The 15770-nt window shown below is 43.0% G+C and overlaps 1 protein-coding gene across 1 annotated transcript; it reads left to right on the top strand.

Annotated features, from left to right (window-relative positions):
* Nucleotides 1–800: 800 nt before the first annotated feature.
* On the top strand, nt 801–3204 carry LOC121689334 (selenoprotein Pa-like). Its single transcript, XM_042069060.1, has 4 exons — nt 801–1049; nt 1750–1965; nt 2230–2347; nt 2459–3204. Exons 1-4 carry the CDS (start codon nt 844–846, stop codon nt 2900–2902), a joined length of 984 nt encoding a protein of 327 aa, XP_041924994.1. The 5' UTR covers nt 801–843; the 3' UTR covers nt 2903–3204.
* The last annotated feature ends 12566 nt before the right edge of the window (nt 3205–15770 follow it).

Raw genomic sequence — 15770 nt, forward strand, 5'->3', positions numbered from 1 at the left:
TGAGGAGTTGTGTGCGAGAGATCAGGACTGGAGACCTGACTGTTGGACACAGTAAGTCAGTACAGCGTTCTTGTGTTCTGCTTTTCCTGTCCTTTTTGCTAGTCACAGTTCAGCACAGATGTTAGCATGAAGAAGATTAGATTAACTGTGACAAATGCTGGATTGACGGGGAAAAAACGACATAATTTAGTTTTAAGACTTGGATTTTGTTTGATCTGTCTGCATGTGTGCATGCCTGAGAAATATTATTTGGGTGTTTTCAGGAAGTTTGCTCATCGAAAGAAGCTGTGTACATCTAACAACAATAAATAAAAGAGTTTATTTTTTCCAACATTTTTTTTTATTTTATGGTTTTCCCTAAATAAGTAGATAGATAGATATAGATTATGGCAAAAATTATTATCATTCTGACCAATTTTGTGTATCGGAGCAGTTTTGTGCACATCTAAAGTCTGATTAGAATGATGACTGTTGAATGATGCCTGTGCCAAGACAAACTACGCACTTATCTATGTGCATGTTCCTGCATGCCATTATGTTGCACAATCCCTTTCCTAAATCAAAACCATTTCATTTGTTGTTTACAAATTTTAGCACATTCAAATGCCAAACTGTTTCACCATTTCTAGTTCGTAGAGATGTGTTTGTAGAGATCAAGTATTGTTTTGCCTTCCTGCATGCTAAAATTATGCTGCAACCCTGCCCTAATCCCCACCACCCCCTCCCCACCTTCCTGTCTGTTTTTGTGTGTGTGTATGTGTGTGTGTGTGTGTGTGTGTGTGTGTGTGTGTGTGTGTGTGTGTGTGTGTCCATCCAGGAGCACGACCAGAGAGAGCGGAGGCCATGTGGAAGGGGCTGGTCCTGGCACTGTCTCTCTGCCTGCTCCCTGGGAGCGGCGGAGAGACAGGCAGCTCAGGGGGCACCCGCTGCAAGCCGGCGCCTCGCTGGACGATCGGGGAGCTGGAGCCCATGAAGGAGTCCATGGGCAGGGTGACGGTGGTGGCGCTCTTTCAGGCCAGCTGATCTTTCTGCCTTGTGCAGGCGTCCAAGTATGTACTCATCAATTCACTCTACACAGTGGGCCCTAATTTGAAAGGTGGCAAAAGTGCAACGTCTTAAGTCTAACTAAAAGCTAATCTAATAGCTAAGCAAAATCTATTTGCTAATTTAAGACCACAGGCAAAATCTATTTGCTAATTTAAGACCACAGGCAAAATCTAATGAGTCAGCTCAGTGTTCTCACATGCCACATCATGAAAGCTATGTTTACTGCACGAGGACTTTGCCTTGTTTTAAATAATGGCGCAGTATGTGTAAAAGCCAACCGTGTGGGTATTTGGTCTTAATGCCCCATGTGTAAAAGCCAACCGTGCGGGTATTTGGTCTTAAAGCTGCAGTTGGCAAGATTTTTTTGATCATATTCACTGAAACCGACACTATACTCTGACAGAACAACATAAATCAGCCGGTTTTAGAAAAAAACCCGCACTTCCACCTCCACCTAGAGCCTGTTATTTGTTTTGCAAAAATCTACAACTCCCGGTTCTTCGAGTCCAATCAGAGCAGGGCTGTGTGAGATCTGACTGTCAATCACAGTCTGGTGCAGTCTGGTGCGCACTGACGAGCACAAACTCGATGAGAGGGTGCTCGGTGGTTGTGGGGGAGGGGCATGAGAGTTATTCAAAAGTCCCCTCAATCTGTCAGATTTGCCAACTGCAGCTTTAATGCCCCATGTGTTTGCTTGGGCAGATTGGACGGGCTGCGCCTGAAGCTGGAGGAGCAGGGCCTGAGGAACATCTCCTACATGGTGGTGAATGACAAGGCAGAGCATGCACGCAGACTGCACAACAAGCTGGCGGAGCAGCTACCGGAACACATCCCCCTTTATGGCCAAAGTCCGTACGACCGGCAAGACGTTTGGAAGCTCCTAAATGGGGAAAAGGATGACTTCTTGATCTATGACAGGTTAGAACCATTTTGTTTTCAGATGTGCTTTTCATTGTGTGTGTGTGTGTGTGTGTGTGTGTGTGTGTGTGCGTGTGCGTGTGTGTGTATGTTTGTTGCTGTTTATTGCACACGGTGAGAATCAATGGGTAGTCAATTGCCAGATATACCTGTAAACTATTAATGGAAAGTACACTACAATATCTTACAATATCTAATGTTAACTTGAGTCTTTGCATGCAATATTTCATGTAATACTAATTTTGTTGTCTATTCTTCCTACAGATGTGGACTTCTTACACACCACGTATCCCTTCCATATTCTATACTGTCAACACCATACATTGAGCACGCAATAAGACAGACATACTGCAATTCGACCTGTGGAAAATGTTATTTGGAGGTAGATCCTGATGGTCGATTTTCAATTAATCTGTTAAATTGTTTATTAAATGGCTTCCAAGAATCAACAAACAAATATGTCATGCTTATAGGTTATTTCTCGTCTTTGCAGAGTGAAGCAACACTAGACGAATGTGACCCTAGTTACAACCACAGTGTACCCAACAATGATCATGGCGCAGACCATGGCAGCCATCATGGTCACGGTCACAACCATGGCATAGACCACGGCAGCCATCATGGTCACAGTCACAACCATGGCGCAGACCACGGCAGCCATCAAGGCCAAGGTCACACTCACGGTGAGCGTGGTGTAGCCCAGCGGCAGGAGCAGGTGCACCAGCACGACACCGTGGGCCAGCGGCGGCAACAGCACGTGCACCAGCTCCTCCAGCAGCGGGTGCAGCAGCACCAGCACCAGCACCCCCACCTCCTCCAGCAGGGTCAGGCTCAGGCTCAGGTCCCCATGGATCTGGGCCTGGAACAGGGGTTGGGTCAGGCTCAGGTCAGGCATGTTAGGGAGGTCAGGCAGGAGGAGGACCACAGACAGCCGTGAGCACAGAAGGTGCCCCGCTGAAAGTCCAAGCACAGCTGAGAGTGGTCCAACGCTCTGCAGGGCCCCTCCAGCTGATGCTGACACTGACGGCAGCTGCTGGACGCCGGCAACGGCGAGGGCCGCTGACACTGAAAAGAGGCTCTCCCGGCCTCCTGACAGTGACAGCTCGGCCTGGGGGCAGTGGGCGACCACCAGGCGGTCAAGGAGAACTGACAGTGACGCCGGGCGCCCCCCGCTGCCTGACAGCAGCAGCCCAGGTGAGCCTGAACCGAGACGGGCCCCTCCACCACCACCTGATTGTGACAGGGGGAGATCTAAGCAGACCGCCACACGGCTCTGTGACTGTCTCTCACTGGCGCTCAGTTTTAACATCTTTTGGAGGTGCTCCTCACGGCAGGTTCAGAAGGCTGGTACTATCTTACCAGGTAGTATTACCCAGACTATGAGGCCAACATCAGACCATATTGTGTCCTTTAAATGAAGGTTTTAAACCAATTCGGCAGTAACATAGCTTCCCTGTAATTTAGTTAAGATATAACTAGTGATTATTTCTTATATGTGGAAATATGGAAATTGGAATATGGATATGGTATATGGAAATTGGAATTCCCTATAAAGTACAATCAGGATATGGTCACATGCCATTTACATTTAAAAGGAAGTGGTAGCTAGCGACTTCATTTTAATGTAAGACTCAAAACCACCATCAAGCATTTAAAGATAAGCAGCCTTTGTTGCATTTAACCTCACAAGTAGTATAAATACAGAACTACATTTTTGAGTACACAAGGGTCTGGTGTTTCCCTCAGTCCTGGCTTTACAGAGGTATTATGTAGATATCATTTCACCCCCAAAATGCCCTTTGTTGCCATTATGAAGTCAGGTGCAGAAACTATGCTCTAGTGGTGCCTGTCCGATGCTATGCAATATAGAGTGGGGGAGAGGCGAGATCTCACATAAGACCTTCAGATCCAACTAAATAAAAGAGATGTGTTCAAATTAAAGTTAGTTGAATTCAGTTATCGGTGAGATGGAGATTAAATTTCGTGTTTTGATTGTAGGCTGAAGGGATGGGTTTTTTGCTAGTGCAAATGACTTACACTGATGGACCAAAGGAACAGCTATGTAGTAGCAATATCTAACAAGGCGAATAATTCATTATTATGTAGAACTTCACTTAAAAAGCACTATGTTAAATGCTACATTGCACATACAAATTTCACAAATGTCACATTTTTATCCTTTTTCGAGTGATACAGTATATATGCAGACAATTGCTCACAGAAAGCACAACATTTTACAAACATGTAAAACTACAAAAAATACCCCAGTTTAAGTTTATAAGTAAGATGGAAAATGAGAGATGAAAAGGTTACCTGAAATGCAGGACAGGATCTTGTTCAGATGGACACATGTTGCATACTCTATGATGGTCTCCAGAAAAGACTTCTCTGGAGTACCTGATGCCTTGTATGGAAAATGTGAGAATGATGAATGTGGGAGTGTGACTGAAATGATGAAATGATGGACTGTGAAATAAAAACTTGACAGCAGAAATAAAATGAACTGGAATCAACTGACTCTTTGTCTTTTGTAAGAATACCCTTACAAAAAAACAACTCCATGTCCAAAATATTGAATTTCTGCAGTAAATTGCAGTCAAATGCAGTACTATACTTCAATGTAGTTTTTTCATGTCCAAATATTACATTTCCTGCATATGAACTACAAATAATTCCTCCAAAACTACAGTTTTGATACTTGAAGTAGTACAGATTGTTAGGCAAGGCTTTTGGCTACATGAAATATGAGACAGACCTCACATGCACTGAATTTGTAGGGTGGGTGAATGACATAGTCCCATGGGCGTAGATTTAGGGTGGGACGCTAAGGACTAGTCCTAATCAATATTTTAAGATGACAGAAAAGTCAAAGTCAAAGTCAAAGTCAGCTTTATTGTCAATTTCTTCACATGTTCCAGACATACAAAGAGATCGAAATTACGTTTCTCACTATCCCACGGTGAAGACAAGACATATTTTACCAATTTAAGTCCACAGACAAACATAACATTCAAGTAAACAAAAAAGTAAGTAAATAAGAGGGCACATATAATAATGAAAAAAAAATAAGAGCAGCAAAATTTGGTTGAAATTGTGCATAGACAGTCAATAAAATACTAGTGCAAAGTCAGGCCAATAAAAGGCTTGTGTAGTTCTGTTTGACCTAAGTAAGAAAGAAAGTGACATAGTGGTGCAAGTTATGTAAGAGCAGCAGATGTGTTGTGTTTTCAGGACAACAACAACAAGTTGTAAAGTGTACAAGTGTGCAAGTGTGCAAGTGGAGTAGTGCACGCGGCCATTGTGGGTCCAATGTCCAGGATGTTATGTAGCTGAGGGTGGAGGGGGGAGAGGAGGGAGAGAGTTCAGCATCCTTACAGCTTGGTGTATGAAGCTGTTGGTGAGTCTGGTAGTGCGGGAGCGCAGGCTTCTGTACCTCTTCCCAGAGGGCAGTAGATCGAACAGATTGTGAGCGGGGTGACTTGCATCACTCACAATTTTGGTCGCCTTGCGGGTGAGGTGGGTGGTGTAAATGTCCTTCAGGGAGGGGAGTGAAGCACCAATAATCCTTCCAGCTGTGTTCACTATGCGCTGCAGGGCTTTCCTGTTGTATTCAGTGCAGCTTCCGCCCCACACAGCGATACAGCTGGAGAGGATGCTCTCAATGGTGCCTCGGTAGAATGTGGTCATGATGGCTGGTGGAGCACTTGCTCGCCTGAGTTTCCGCAGGAAGTACAGGCGGCGCTGAGCTCTCTTCGCCAGTGATGCAGTGTTGGTGGTCCAGGAGAGGTCTTCGCTGATGTGCACCCCCAGGAATTTGGTGCTGCTCGCTCTCTCCACCACAGCACCGTCGATGGTCAGTGGCAGGTGTTGGGTGTGACCTCTCCGGAAGTCAACAACAATCTCTTTGGTCTTGCTGACGTTCAGCAGGAGGTTGTTGTCCCTGCACCACGTGGTCAGATGGTCGACCTCCAACCTGTATTGGGTCTCGTCGCCCTTGGTGATGAGACCCACCAGAGTTGTGTCGTCAGCAAATTTCACTATGTGATTGTTGCTGTAGGTTGCAGTGCAGTCATGCGTCAGCAGGGTGAAGAGCAGCGGACTGAGCACGCAGCCTTGGGGGGCCCCTGTGCTCAGTGTGATGCTGCTTGAGGTATTGTTGCCAACACGTACTACTTGAGGCCTCTGACAGAGGAAGTCCAGTAGCCAGTTGCAGAGGTAGGTGCTGAGTCCCAGTTTGTCAAGTTTGCTGATGAGTTGTTGTGGTATTATGGTGTTGAATGCAGAACTGAAGTCTATAAACAGCAATCTCACATATGAGTCTCTTTTTTCCAGGTGGGTGAGGGCTGGGTGGAGGGCAGAGCAGATTGCATCCTCTGTAGACCGCTTGTCTCGGTATGCAAACTGGAAGGGGTCCAGGGTGGGGGGGAGAATGGATTTGATATGTGACATGACAAGCCGCTCAAAGCACTTCATGATGATGGGTGTCAGTGCCACAGGGCGGTAGTCATTGAAGCAGGATGGAGCAGTTTTCTTCGGCACAGGTATGATGGTGGCAGCTTTGAAACATGATGGGACGATGGCTTGCTTCAGGGAAGTGTTAAAAATGTCTGTGAAGACATCCTTAAGCTCCCCTGCGCAGTCCTTCAGCGCACGACCTGGAATGTTGTCTGGACCTGTTGCCTTACGGGTGTTGATAGCAGCAAGTGTCCTCTGCAGCAAGAACTGTCCCCACCAATATTTTAGCGAACTTATTTGTGCTGCTGATCATTCCGACAGCCAGCACAACAGTACAAAAAACGTTGTCATATGATTTGCTGAAAAACAGAGGGGGAGGGGGAAGGGTTATCTGACATGCACGCTACAGTAGGCCTACACGCACGGAAAGTGTCAAAAGGCTATTGTACTTGTTTGCACCGGCAGTCAAGCGAGCGGGTGTGTTAATGACAACGGTAAGTTAGGGCTGTCTGCCAATACATAGCCTATCCCAAAAAAGGCCAGAGTAAAACATTGTGATATTCCCTTTGCCCTTCAGCATGTACATCTTTGCCCCTTTTTGTGGTTTGTAGATCAGCTTTGCCACCCCAAAATAGGAAGCTTTTTCATTGCAGTTTAGGCAAAATAATTAGCCATACAAACTGGCAACTGGTGACCAGGCTTTCAAATGCGTATTTTACTGTGTAAAATAGCATTAGCTGTTAGGATATTACCCATGATATTGTCACAGCTAAGCTAGCTTCTGTAATCTTTCAACCATGTCATGTTGAATAAGGGTGTGCCGCACGGACAGTCACATAAGTCACCATCACTGACTGTTGGACTGTTGCAAACAATGGATCCGAGACATTTTCCTGTTCCTATATTCTGTTTATGTAGGCTAATGTATTTGTGAATGTAGCCTGCACAATGCAAAGAAATAAAAGATAAACTGGTGCATTTCCATACTCATAAATGAGCATTGCGAGACACTTATCTCTTCTATGATCTCATCCCAGAAAGATTTCCTTTGACTTGTTAGTTTTTTTAACATTTATTTTATCTAATGACATAGCAAACATGCTGAATTGAATCCACATATCCCTAACTATTTTTCAGCATTCACGTTCCTCTTAAAGTGACAGGCACTCAATTAGATTTACACACCAAATGTGATGATATAGACAAGTGTAGTCTAATAATTTAAATATCAATATGATGTAATCAAATTACTAAATATGTTTAGCTATTAGTAATCATGTAGATCATAAAATACTATAAATAATTATCAATATAAATTTATAGTTTATATGAATTCCAAAATATGAAAAAGAAACCTATGACAACCATCACTTTCTATGTGTGTGTGTGTGTGTGTGGAGGGTCAATCAAATTCTATGATTACCACTGATGTGAATGATCTCACAAATCACACAAATCAAATTTTAATCTTTAATCTTCACTTGCTATTGGTATTGAAACAATAATGTTGGTATCGTGATAACAGGAGTTGTGGATGTGTCCCTACCAAAGCTGAGACCAAACCTACGCCCTTGGGTTTGACTTCATGCTTATTCAGAGCATTTGAGCATTTAGTGCTCTCCCCAATCCCAGACGTTCACATTGCATGTTTGTTTGTAATGGATGCAAAACAGCCTATAATGCTAAATGTCTATGGGGGGACGATTGAAACACCTATTTCATTTGTACCGACCAGGCAGTAAACCCCATTTATTATGACCGCCGTGCAGCGAAGCGGCGGTCATATAGGTTTAGTCAGATTTTTTTTTTCTTTTTTTTCTTTTTCGCATGCCCAAATTTCCGTCAATGATTCCCGGGACACTGAAAGACCGGGGTACACGGAACTTGGTGGGCATGTAACCCCACATGGATAGCATGGAACCATCGTTTTTCGTTTTGATCTGTAGCCCCCCCGCTGGACTGGACCCCCGAAAGGAGGGTAGGGCAGACACAGTTTTCTGTGAATATCTCGAAAACCGTAGGGTTTAGGAGGACCATTTTTTTTTTCGTATGTTGATCTCAAGGGGCCATGTCAACCCATTCCATAACCACTCATTTCATGTATAGCGCCACCTAGTTAAACACAAAAAAGTAAAAATGAGGTGTTGTAATTGAAGGTATCTGTGACCTAACATAGTCAAAACTGCACGAAATTGGAATTGTAGGATCATTATGACACCCTCTGTATGCACGCCAAGTTTTGTGGAATTACGTTCATGGGGGGCCACACAATAAATTAATTTATGTTACTATACACCAACTGGCCTGTAGGTGGCCGGAGACAGTTTTCTGTGAATATCTCAATAACCGTAGGGCCTAGGAGGTCCACCTTTTTTATGTATGTTGGTCTTAAGGGGGCATGTCAACCCATCCCATTACCACTTATTTCATGTATAGCGCCACCTAGTTAAAAATTAAAAAGCAAAAAATTAGGTGTTTTCATCACAATATCTCTGGCTGACAAGGTCAAAACTGCACGAAATTAAAAGTGTAGGATCATTATGACACCCTCCGAATGCATGCCAAGTTTTGTGTACTTTCGTTCATGGGGGGCCTTACAATAAAATCATTTATGTGTACATTTAGTGACGTACACCAACAAGGATTCCCGGGACACTGAAAGACCGGGGTACACAAAACTTGGTGGGCATGTACCCCCACATGGATAGCATGGAACCATCATTCTTCGTTTTGATCTGTAGCCCCCCCGCTGGACTGGACCCCCGAAAGGAGGGTAGGGCAGACACAGTTCTCTGTGAATATCTTGAGAACTGTAGGGCCTAGGATGACCAATTTTTTCCGTATGTTTGCCTCCAGGGGTCATGTTAACCCATTCCATGTGCACACATGTGCATAAACAGATACACACGCACACACATACATTTACAGTAATCATACGTATGACACATACTCACACAGTAGACATATGTACGCATGCATGCACATGCACAAACACACATACGCAGGCAAACACACAAGCACGCACATACACACACACACACACACACCCACACACATAAACATAAATTTGTACACGCACACATGCACATAATTCAAGAATTTTTCCCGTCATCTACTCCCTGAATTTTTGGTCATTGATACCCGGGACACCGAACCACCGGGGTACATGAAATTTGGTGGGTATGTAGCCCCACTAGACTTTTACGGAAAAATTTCATTTCGTCCCCGGGGACCACCACCAACCCCCCCCGAACCGCAAAAAAAAAAATCAGTTTTTTCTAAATAACTACCTGAACCGTGGCACTGAGGATGAAGAATCTTTTATGGTATGTTGGTCTCAAGGGCCCACATCAACCTGGCTCATAATCACTCATTTGTGATTTGCACCCCCACCCCCCGGTAAAAAATGAAAATGCAATATTATTCTGCTTTAATTGCCCCTATCTTCAGTTAAGATGTTCAGAACTGCACCAAATTTTATGTGTATGATTGACCTGGCATTCTCTGGGGATATGCCAAGTTTCGTAGAATTTCATCCATGGGGGGTCTAAAAAAATTAGGTTATGTGTACATTTAGTGACTGTACACTCATTGGCCTGTAAATGGCGGTGCACACATATACACATGCACACACACAGGCACCCACATACTATCGGTATTAGAACGGCCGATACATAATTACAAATTCAGTAGGATTAAAAGAAAGCCAAAATAAATATTCATCATCATCATCATGGCTGCATTTTCAGTATTGGCGATAAGTAGTCGTTTGTCCACTAGATGGCGCATCGTTGCAGTGAGACGTAATTTTGTTGAAAGTTAAAAGTGGGTTGGAAAAAACAATGGACGCTTCCTACAAGGACTGTAATTTACCGCAGCGGACATCTAATAAGGATAGGACGATGTTCACATGAAGTGTAATTCCCATTTCTTCTTGAAGCCGAAATAAATCTGAGGATGTTTATCGGACATGCTTGGTTTTTACTGCAGGTACGTTAATCTTGTAATATCAATAAGGACCTAGGTAATGTTACCATTAGCATTAGTTGAGTGATGGAGGCATTTGATTGATTGCATTTGTAGAAAACTATAAATGCGGTTATACCAAGCAAATTGATAGCAGCACTGTTTGTATCTTTCGACTGTCATTTATTGCACGTGCTACGAAATCATTCTGTGCAATGGAAGATTTACTAACGTTACACCGGTCTGATACAGTTTTGCCTATACATGCGTGAGACTGAGACGCCTGTTTATTTTGTTTTAAGTGCATGCAGGGTGTGAGAGGGGAATCGATGTGCTTTGATTACAGCTTGGTAGTTGTAGTCTTGTGAAATTAAAAAGCACGTGTGGGTGAAGTATCCAAACAATGACACCTTCATTTCATTATGGCTGCTTTAGCAACACACCTTAAGCTACTGTGTAGTGGGTCCCATCTAGAAGTGGCTACTTCATTCGCGCTTTCCTTGACTCATGGAGCTGCTTGAATGTTATTACAATTTTTCGCCACGATATGGCAGTTTAAGTCCGCTTGATACTGTAAGGCGTAAGCCATTGGTTTCCCAAGGATATTTTATTTGTGTCGCCAGCATAGCCTATTGACAATTTATGTTGTAAATAGGCCTACCTTATAATCCTACCTGTAGCTTAGGGAAGCTAACAGCTTTCTATTAGGATCTAGTTTGTTAGTTACCGTTTTGTCATAACTCCCTGATGCATTTTTGCATTTAGAATAGCCAGAGCGTGTATATCTCAATCGGAAAATTAAACAATATCGGGTGCCTATGGACTAGGCTGGGTGAACCCAGCCTGATCTGCCCGCTATTTATTTTTTGATTTCTTAAAAGATTGAGCTTGGTCTGATGAAAGCCAGACTAGCCATGGACCTCAGTTACACAATGCAAGGGAACATGAATCAGCCTATATTTGCACGAACAATAACAGACAAAAGCTCTTCAACTTTGGCCCGTTAAAATGTGTATGAACAGTCTAGCGACGCATTTCATCAAGGCCCATTTGGACATGTCAGTTATTTGCACCACTGGTTAGATGTAAAACAGCATTTCGTTTCAGACTAGGCTACTGTTACTTAATTTGTGCATTAACAATAACGTTTCAGACTACTGTTACTTAATTTGTGCATTGACAATAAAGTATTACATGAACTAAAGATGACTAAAATCTTATGTAGAAGAAGAAACATTCACAAAAAATCCATCCATCCAAAAATGACCTTTGTTTTTGATAGCTGTTGAAAACGGCATGGAACTGACAGAGATGTTTTTGTTTATAAATACACAAACAATAAATAAATAAATAAATAACATTATGCTGATACCTTTTGCTTTTCCCAAATACAATGTAGCCTACAGGTGTAAGTGACCTTTCATCAATCCAGTTGCAATGGATGAACTGTGATTAACTGCCCTACTTGTGATTGTTTAGAGATTTTAAAGGTTTTATAACAATGCTACATCTTCTTTGGCTATTCTACAATCTATTCACCTTTTCAGCACCAGTAGGCTACTTTCTGTGCAGCCGCACACACACACTCAGGCATGCCAAACAAGCATACACAAAAGTTTCAAGAGTGGGGGATGGAGTAAAATATGGAGACAAATTGAAGTGTGATTTATTTTCGCGGAACGGATGTACAGGACTGAGCGGCGGTCATATTTTGTACCGCTATGCGGTACATCTAGTTATATAAGTCAATGCACACGTATCTGTGTTTATACTATATTTTATGCAGGCGAGACATGGAAAAGCAGTTTTAGAAAGATTGGAGACTGACGGCCTGTGGGTCATGAAGGGCACTTATTTGGATGTGTGGTGGCTTTAACCACATAAAAACAGAGTGAAATAACATTTTGTACTATAGAAACATTATATAATTCGAAACATGCATTATTCTAGCTATATTAATGGCATAGTGCTATTTCCATAACCGCGAAATACGCGCATCACCATGACGGCAATGAGTTGTTAACAGACATGAACCAAGACATATAGCCCAGCAGAAATCTATCTAAAATAACACATACTTGAAGTACCATTCATGGTATGTTGTCAAATATTGAAGTTGTGGGAAGTTTACATAATTTAAGCTGCATGTTTCATTCGTCCCCCATGCTGTTTCATTCGTCCCAGCCAGGAGGGAAGAATGAAACATAACGCACGTTCGACTTCTCCTTAAATAACTCTTGAACGATTTTGTTCAGAGCTGTAAATGCAACTGTATTTGACAGAGGACAGATGTAGGTTGCTAGTGACAAAATATTAACTTTCAGTGTTTTACAATGTCTTTGTAAATTACGTTTCATTAAAAAGTGTTTCATTTGTCCCGGTTCTCCATCAGCCTCGGCGTTGCTCCTGACCGTCCATCTATCTCGGCACAGGTCCTCGGGTCAGCGCACCTCTGCGACGCGACATTTTACAAAAGATAGAAGCAGAGAGGGTTAAAGCGGATCTTTAATAGAAGTGCCCGAGATATGATTTTATCAGCGCGCGGCATATGCAAATAATAACAAAGAAATGGAACAGTGATGGGTGTGTGGGTAGAAGGCATGAGGGGGGGGGGGGGGGGGGGGGGGGAATTGCTATTTCGTGGCCACAACTTATTATTATTTAATTTTTTTTCCCCATGACATATCCGGGGCTCCGTACTTCTATGACTTTCTTTGACTTGTTAGTTTTTTTAACATTTATTTTATCTAATGACATAGCAAACATGCTGAATTGAATCCACATATCCTTGCACTTGCGAAACTATTTTTCAGCATTCACGTTCCTCTTAAAGTGACAGGCACTCAATTAGATTTAGACACCAAATGTGATGATATAGACAAGTGTAGCCTAATAATTTAAATATCAATATGATGTAATCAAATTACTAAATATGTTTAGCTATTAGTAATCATGTAGATCATAAAATAATATAAATAACTATCAGTATTTTACTTCGCCCTTGTCTACAAACCACAAAAAGGGGCAAAGATGTACATGCTGAAGGGCAAAGGGAATATCACAATGTTTTACTCTGGTTCAGCTTCAGTCATTGCAAGCGCACCTGATTGATTATTCACCCACTATGTGGATACTGTTTTTTAGAATTGATTTGATTAAGTTTTATTTAGTATAATTTGTATTTTGTATATTTAGTATATTCTTTATCTTCTACAGTCCTTATTGCTTAGTTGTGTTTTTTTATATTATATACTTTTAATTACTTCTTTTGCTGTTATTGAATGTGTGTGGGTGTTGTCTGTATGCTACTGTGACCTTGAATTGATCAATAAAGTATATCTATCTATCTATCTTTTTTATGGCTGTGTCAAGGTTGTAACAAAGGTACATGTCGCTGTTAAGTTAAATTATTGACAAACTATAACATATTTTTTAAATTCTGTTTCAACTTTCATGGAGTAGGCATGTACGACTCTGTTCTGGTCAAATTTCACATCTCTCAAGTCTATCGTCTTTGTGTAAATCGAGTTTGAATTGGAAAAATAAAAAAGTGTTACAATTGTGCCGGTTCTCCCCCCTATAATGCTTGCTTAGCCTACTAGCAAGGCTCAAAATTGCACCACACAAAATTGGAAATATTGAAGTTGGTAGAGTTCAGGCAGAAAATACGGATTACCTATTGAATGGTGGGTGAATTTCGCCACTTCATTTGTCAGTGAATGGTAGATATTCACATTTCAAAAAGTTAATTTTGACTCCTGCTTAGTGTTTACTAATGATAGCTTGCTAGCCAGCTAGCGATCAGATAACAACACTAATAGCTGGCCTTTATGGAGTTGGTCGGACAGGACTAAGCTTATATTTCAGTTTGCAAACATGAATTCTTACCCTTTGCCTTTTGTTTGAAAAAGCCGAACAGTTTCAATTGTTTTTTTGCTGGCCATGTCACGTCTGCTTTCTCAACGTACTGCAACCTATGACGCTAAACCACCCAGTGAGTTGACAGCAGTAACGTTACTTGAGAGCACAGATCCACTGATCTCAGACCAGACCGCGAAGCAAAGCGACCCTCTGCCGCTCTCCACCCACCCCCAGCCCAGCCCCGCCCCGCCCCGCCCGTTCTGCTTCTCCTTGTCAGAGTTTAGTGTTTGGGATTTCTTGTTCTAACACGCTACGAGGGATAGAATGCACGACGAAATAAAAAAGTTATATAAAAAAATGTTGGCTACTCGGGCTGAGCTCAATTTACCCCGGGCTGAAGCTAGTGACTAAAAGCTACTAGCTACTAAAATCGGCTGGCAACGCCCCTGATCGTAACACAGATGGAATGGAGGTGGCCACTCAGGCTGGATAGGACCCAGCAGAGCGGGGGATTCCAGGTAGTTTGGGAAACGGCCATAACCCGGATGGAAGAGGGCGAGGTCATCCCTATGTTCCCAATATTCAGGCAGGGCCCTATGTTCCCAAGGCCCTATGTTCAGGCAGGGCCCTATGTTCCCAAGGTCCTATGTTCAGGCAGAGCCCTATGTTCCCAAGGTCCTATGTTCAGGCAGGGCCCTATGTTCCCAAGGCCCTATGTTCAGGCAGGGCCCTATGTTCCCCAGATTTACATGTTGGATAATGGGGACATGAAAAAGGCTCCTATGTTCCCAGTGTCTCTCAACAGAGCCAATGCCAGGGTTTACTTAGCTCTTCAGCCAACAACATTATGAATGTTAGTAATTCCCTTGGGTCTGCATAAATGCTGACTTATGGAAAGGACACAGAAAGGGTGCGAGTGAGCGCTCATGCTCTTCACAGTTTCACTGTGCTAAGCCCTCACAAAGTTAGTGGGAACGCGCATCAGCATAGGACCCTGGGAACATAAGACCCCGGGAACATAGGACCCTGGGAACATAGGACCTCAGGAACATACAGTAGGACCTTGGGAACATAGGACCCTGGGAACATAGGACCTTGGGAACATAGGACCCTGGGAACATAGGACACTTGGAACGTAGGAATGCTCCCGGAGAGGGCTGAGGCCAGGATCCCGTTGGGGTGGTTAACGGCTGAGGCTGAAACCCAGGCTCAATGCAGACAAATGAATCTGGCATCCAGCTGCATATGCAGTATTTTAGACATGAACAAAATGCATTGCAAATATATTGCACTATATAATGCACTATTTTGGACATGAAACTGCATGTCTGCATTGTACTTCAGAAAAAATGTGGTGTAACTGCAGTTTTTTGTCCAATAACTGTAGTGAGAAAGTGCCCAAACAACATCCACCTGTCATTTTGCCTATGCATCATTGCTCAGAAAGTAGCTCTGTGTTTCACCCCCTTAAGAGTTGTGACTTCAAGTCACATCCTGAGCTGCTCCACTCTCCCAGGACTGCA

The sequence above is a fragment of the Alosa sapidissima genome, chromosome 18 (genome assembly GCF_018492685.1).
Source record: "Alosa sapidissima isolate fAloSap1 chromosome 18, fAloSap1.pri, whole genome shotgun sequence".
NCBI lineage: Eukaryota > Metazoa > Chordata > Actinopteri > Clupeiformes > Clupeidae > Alosa > Alosa sapidissima.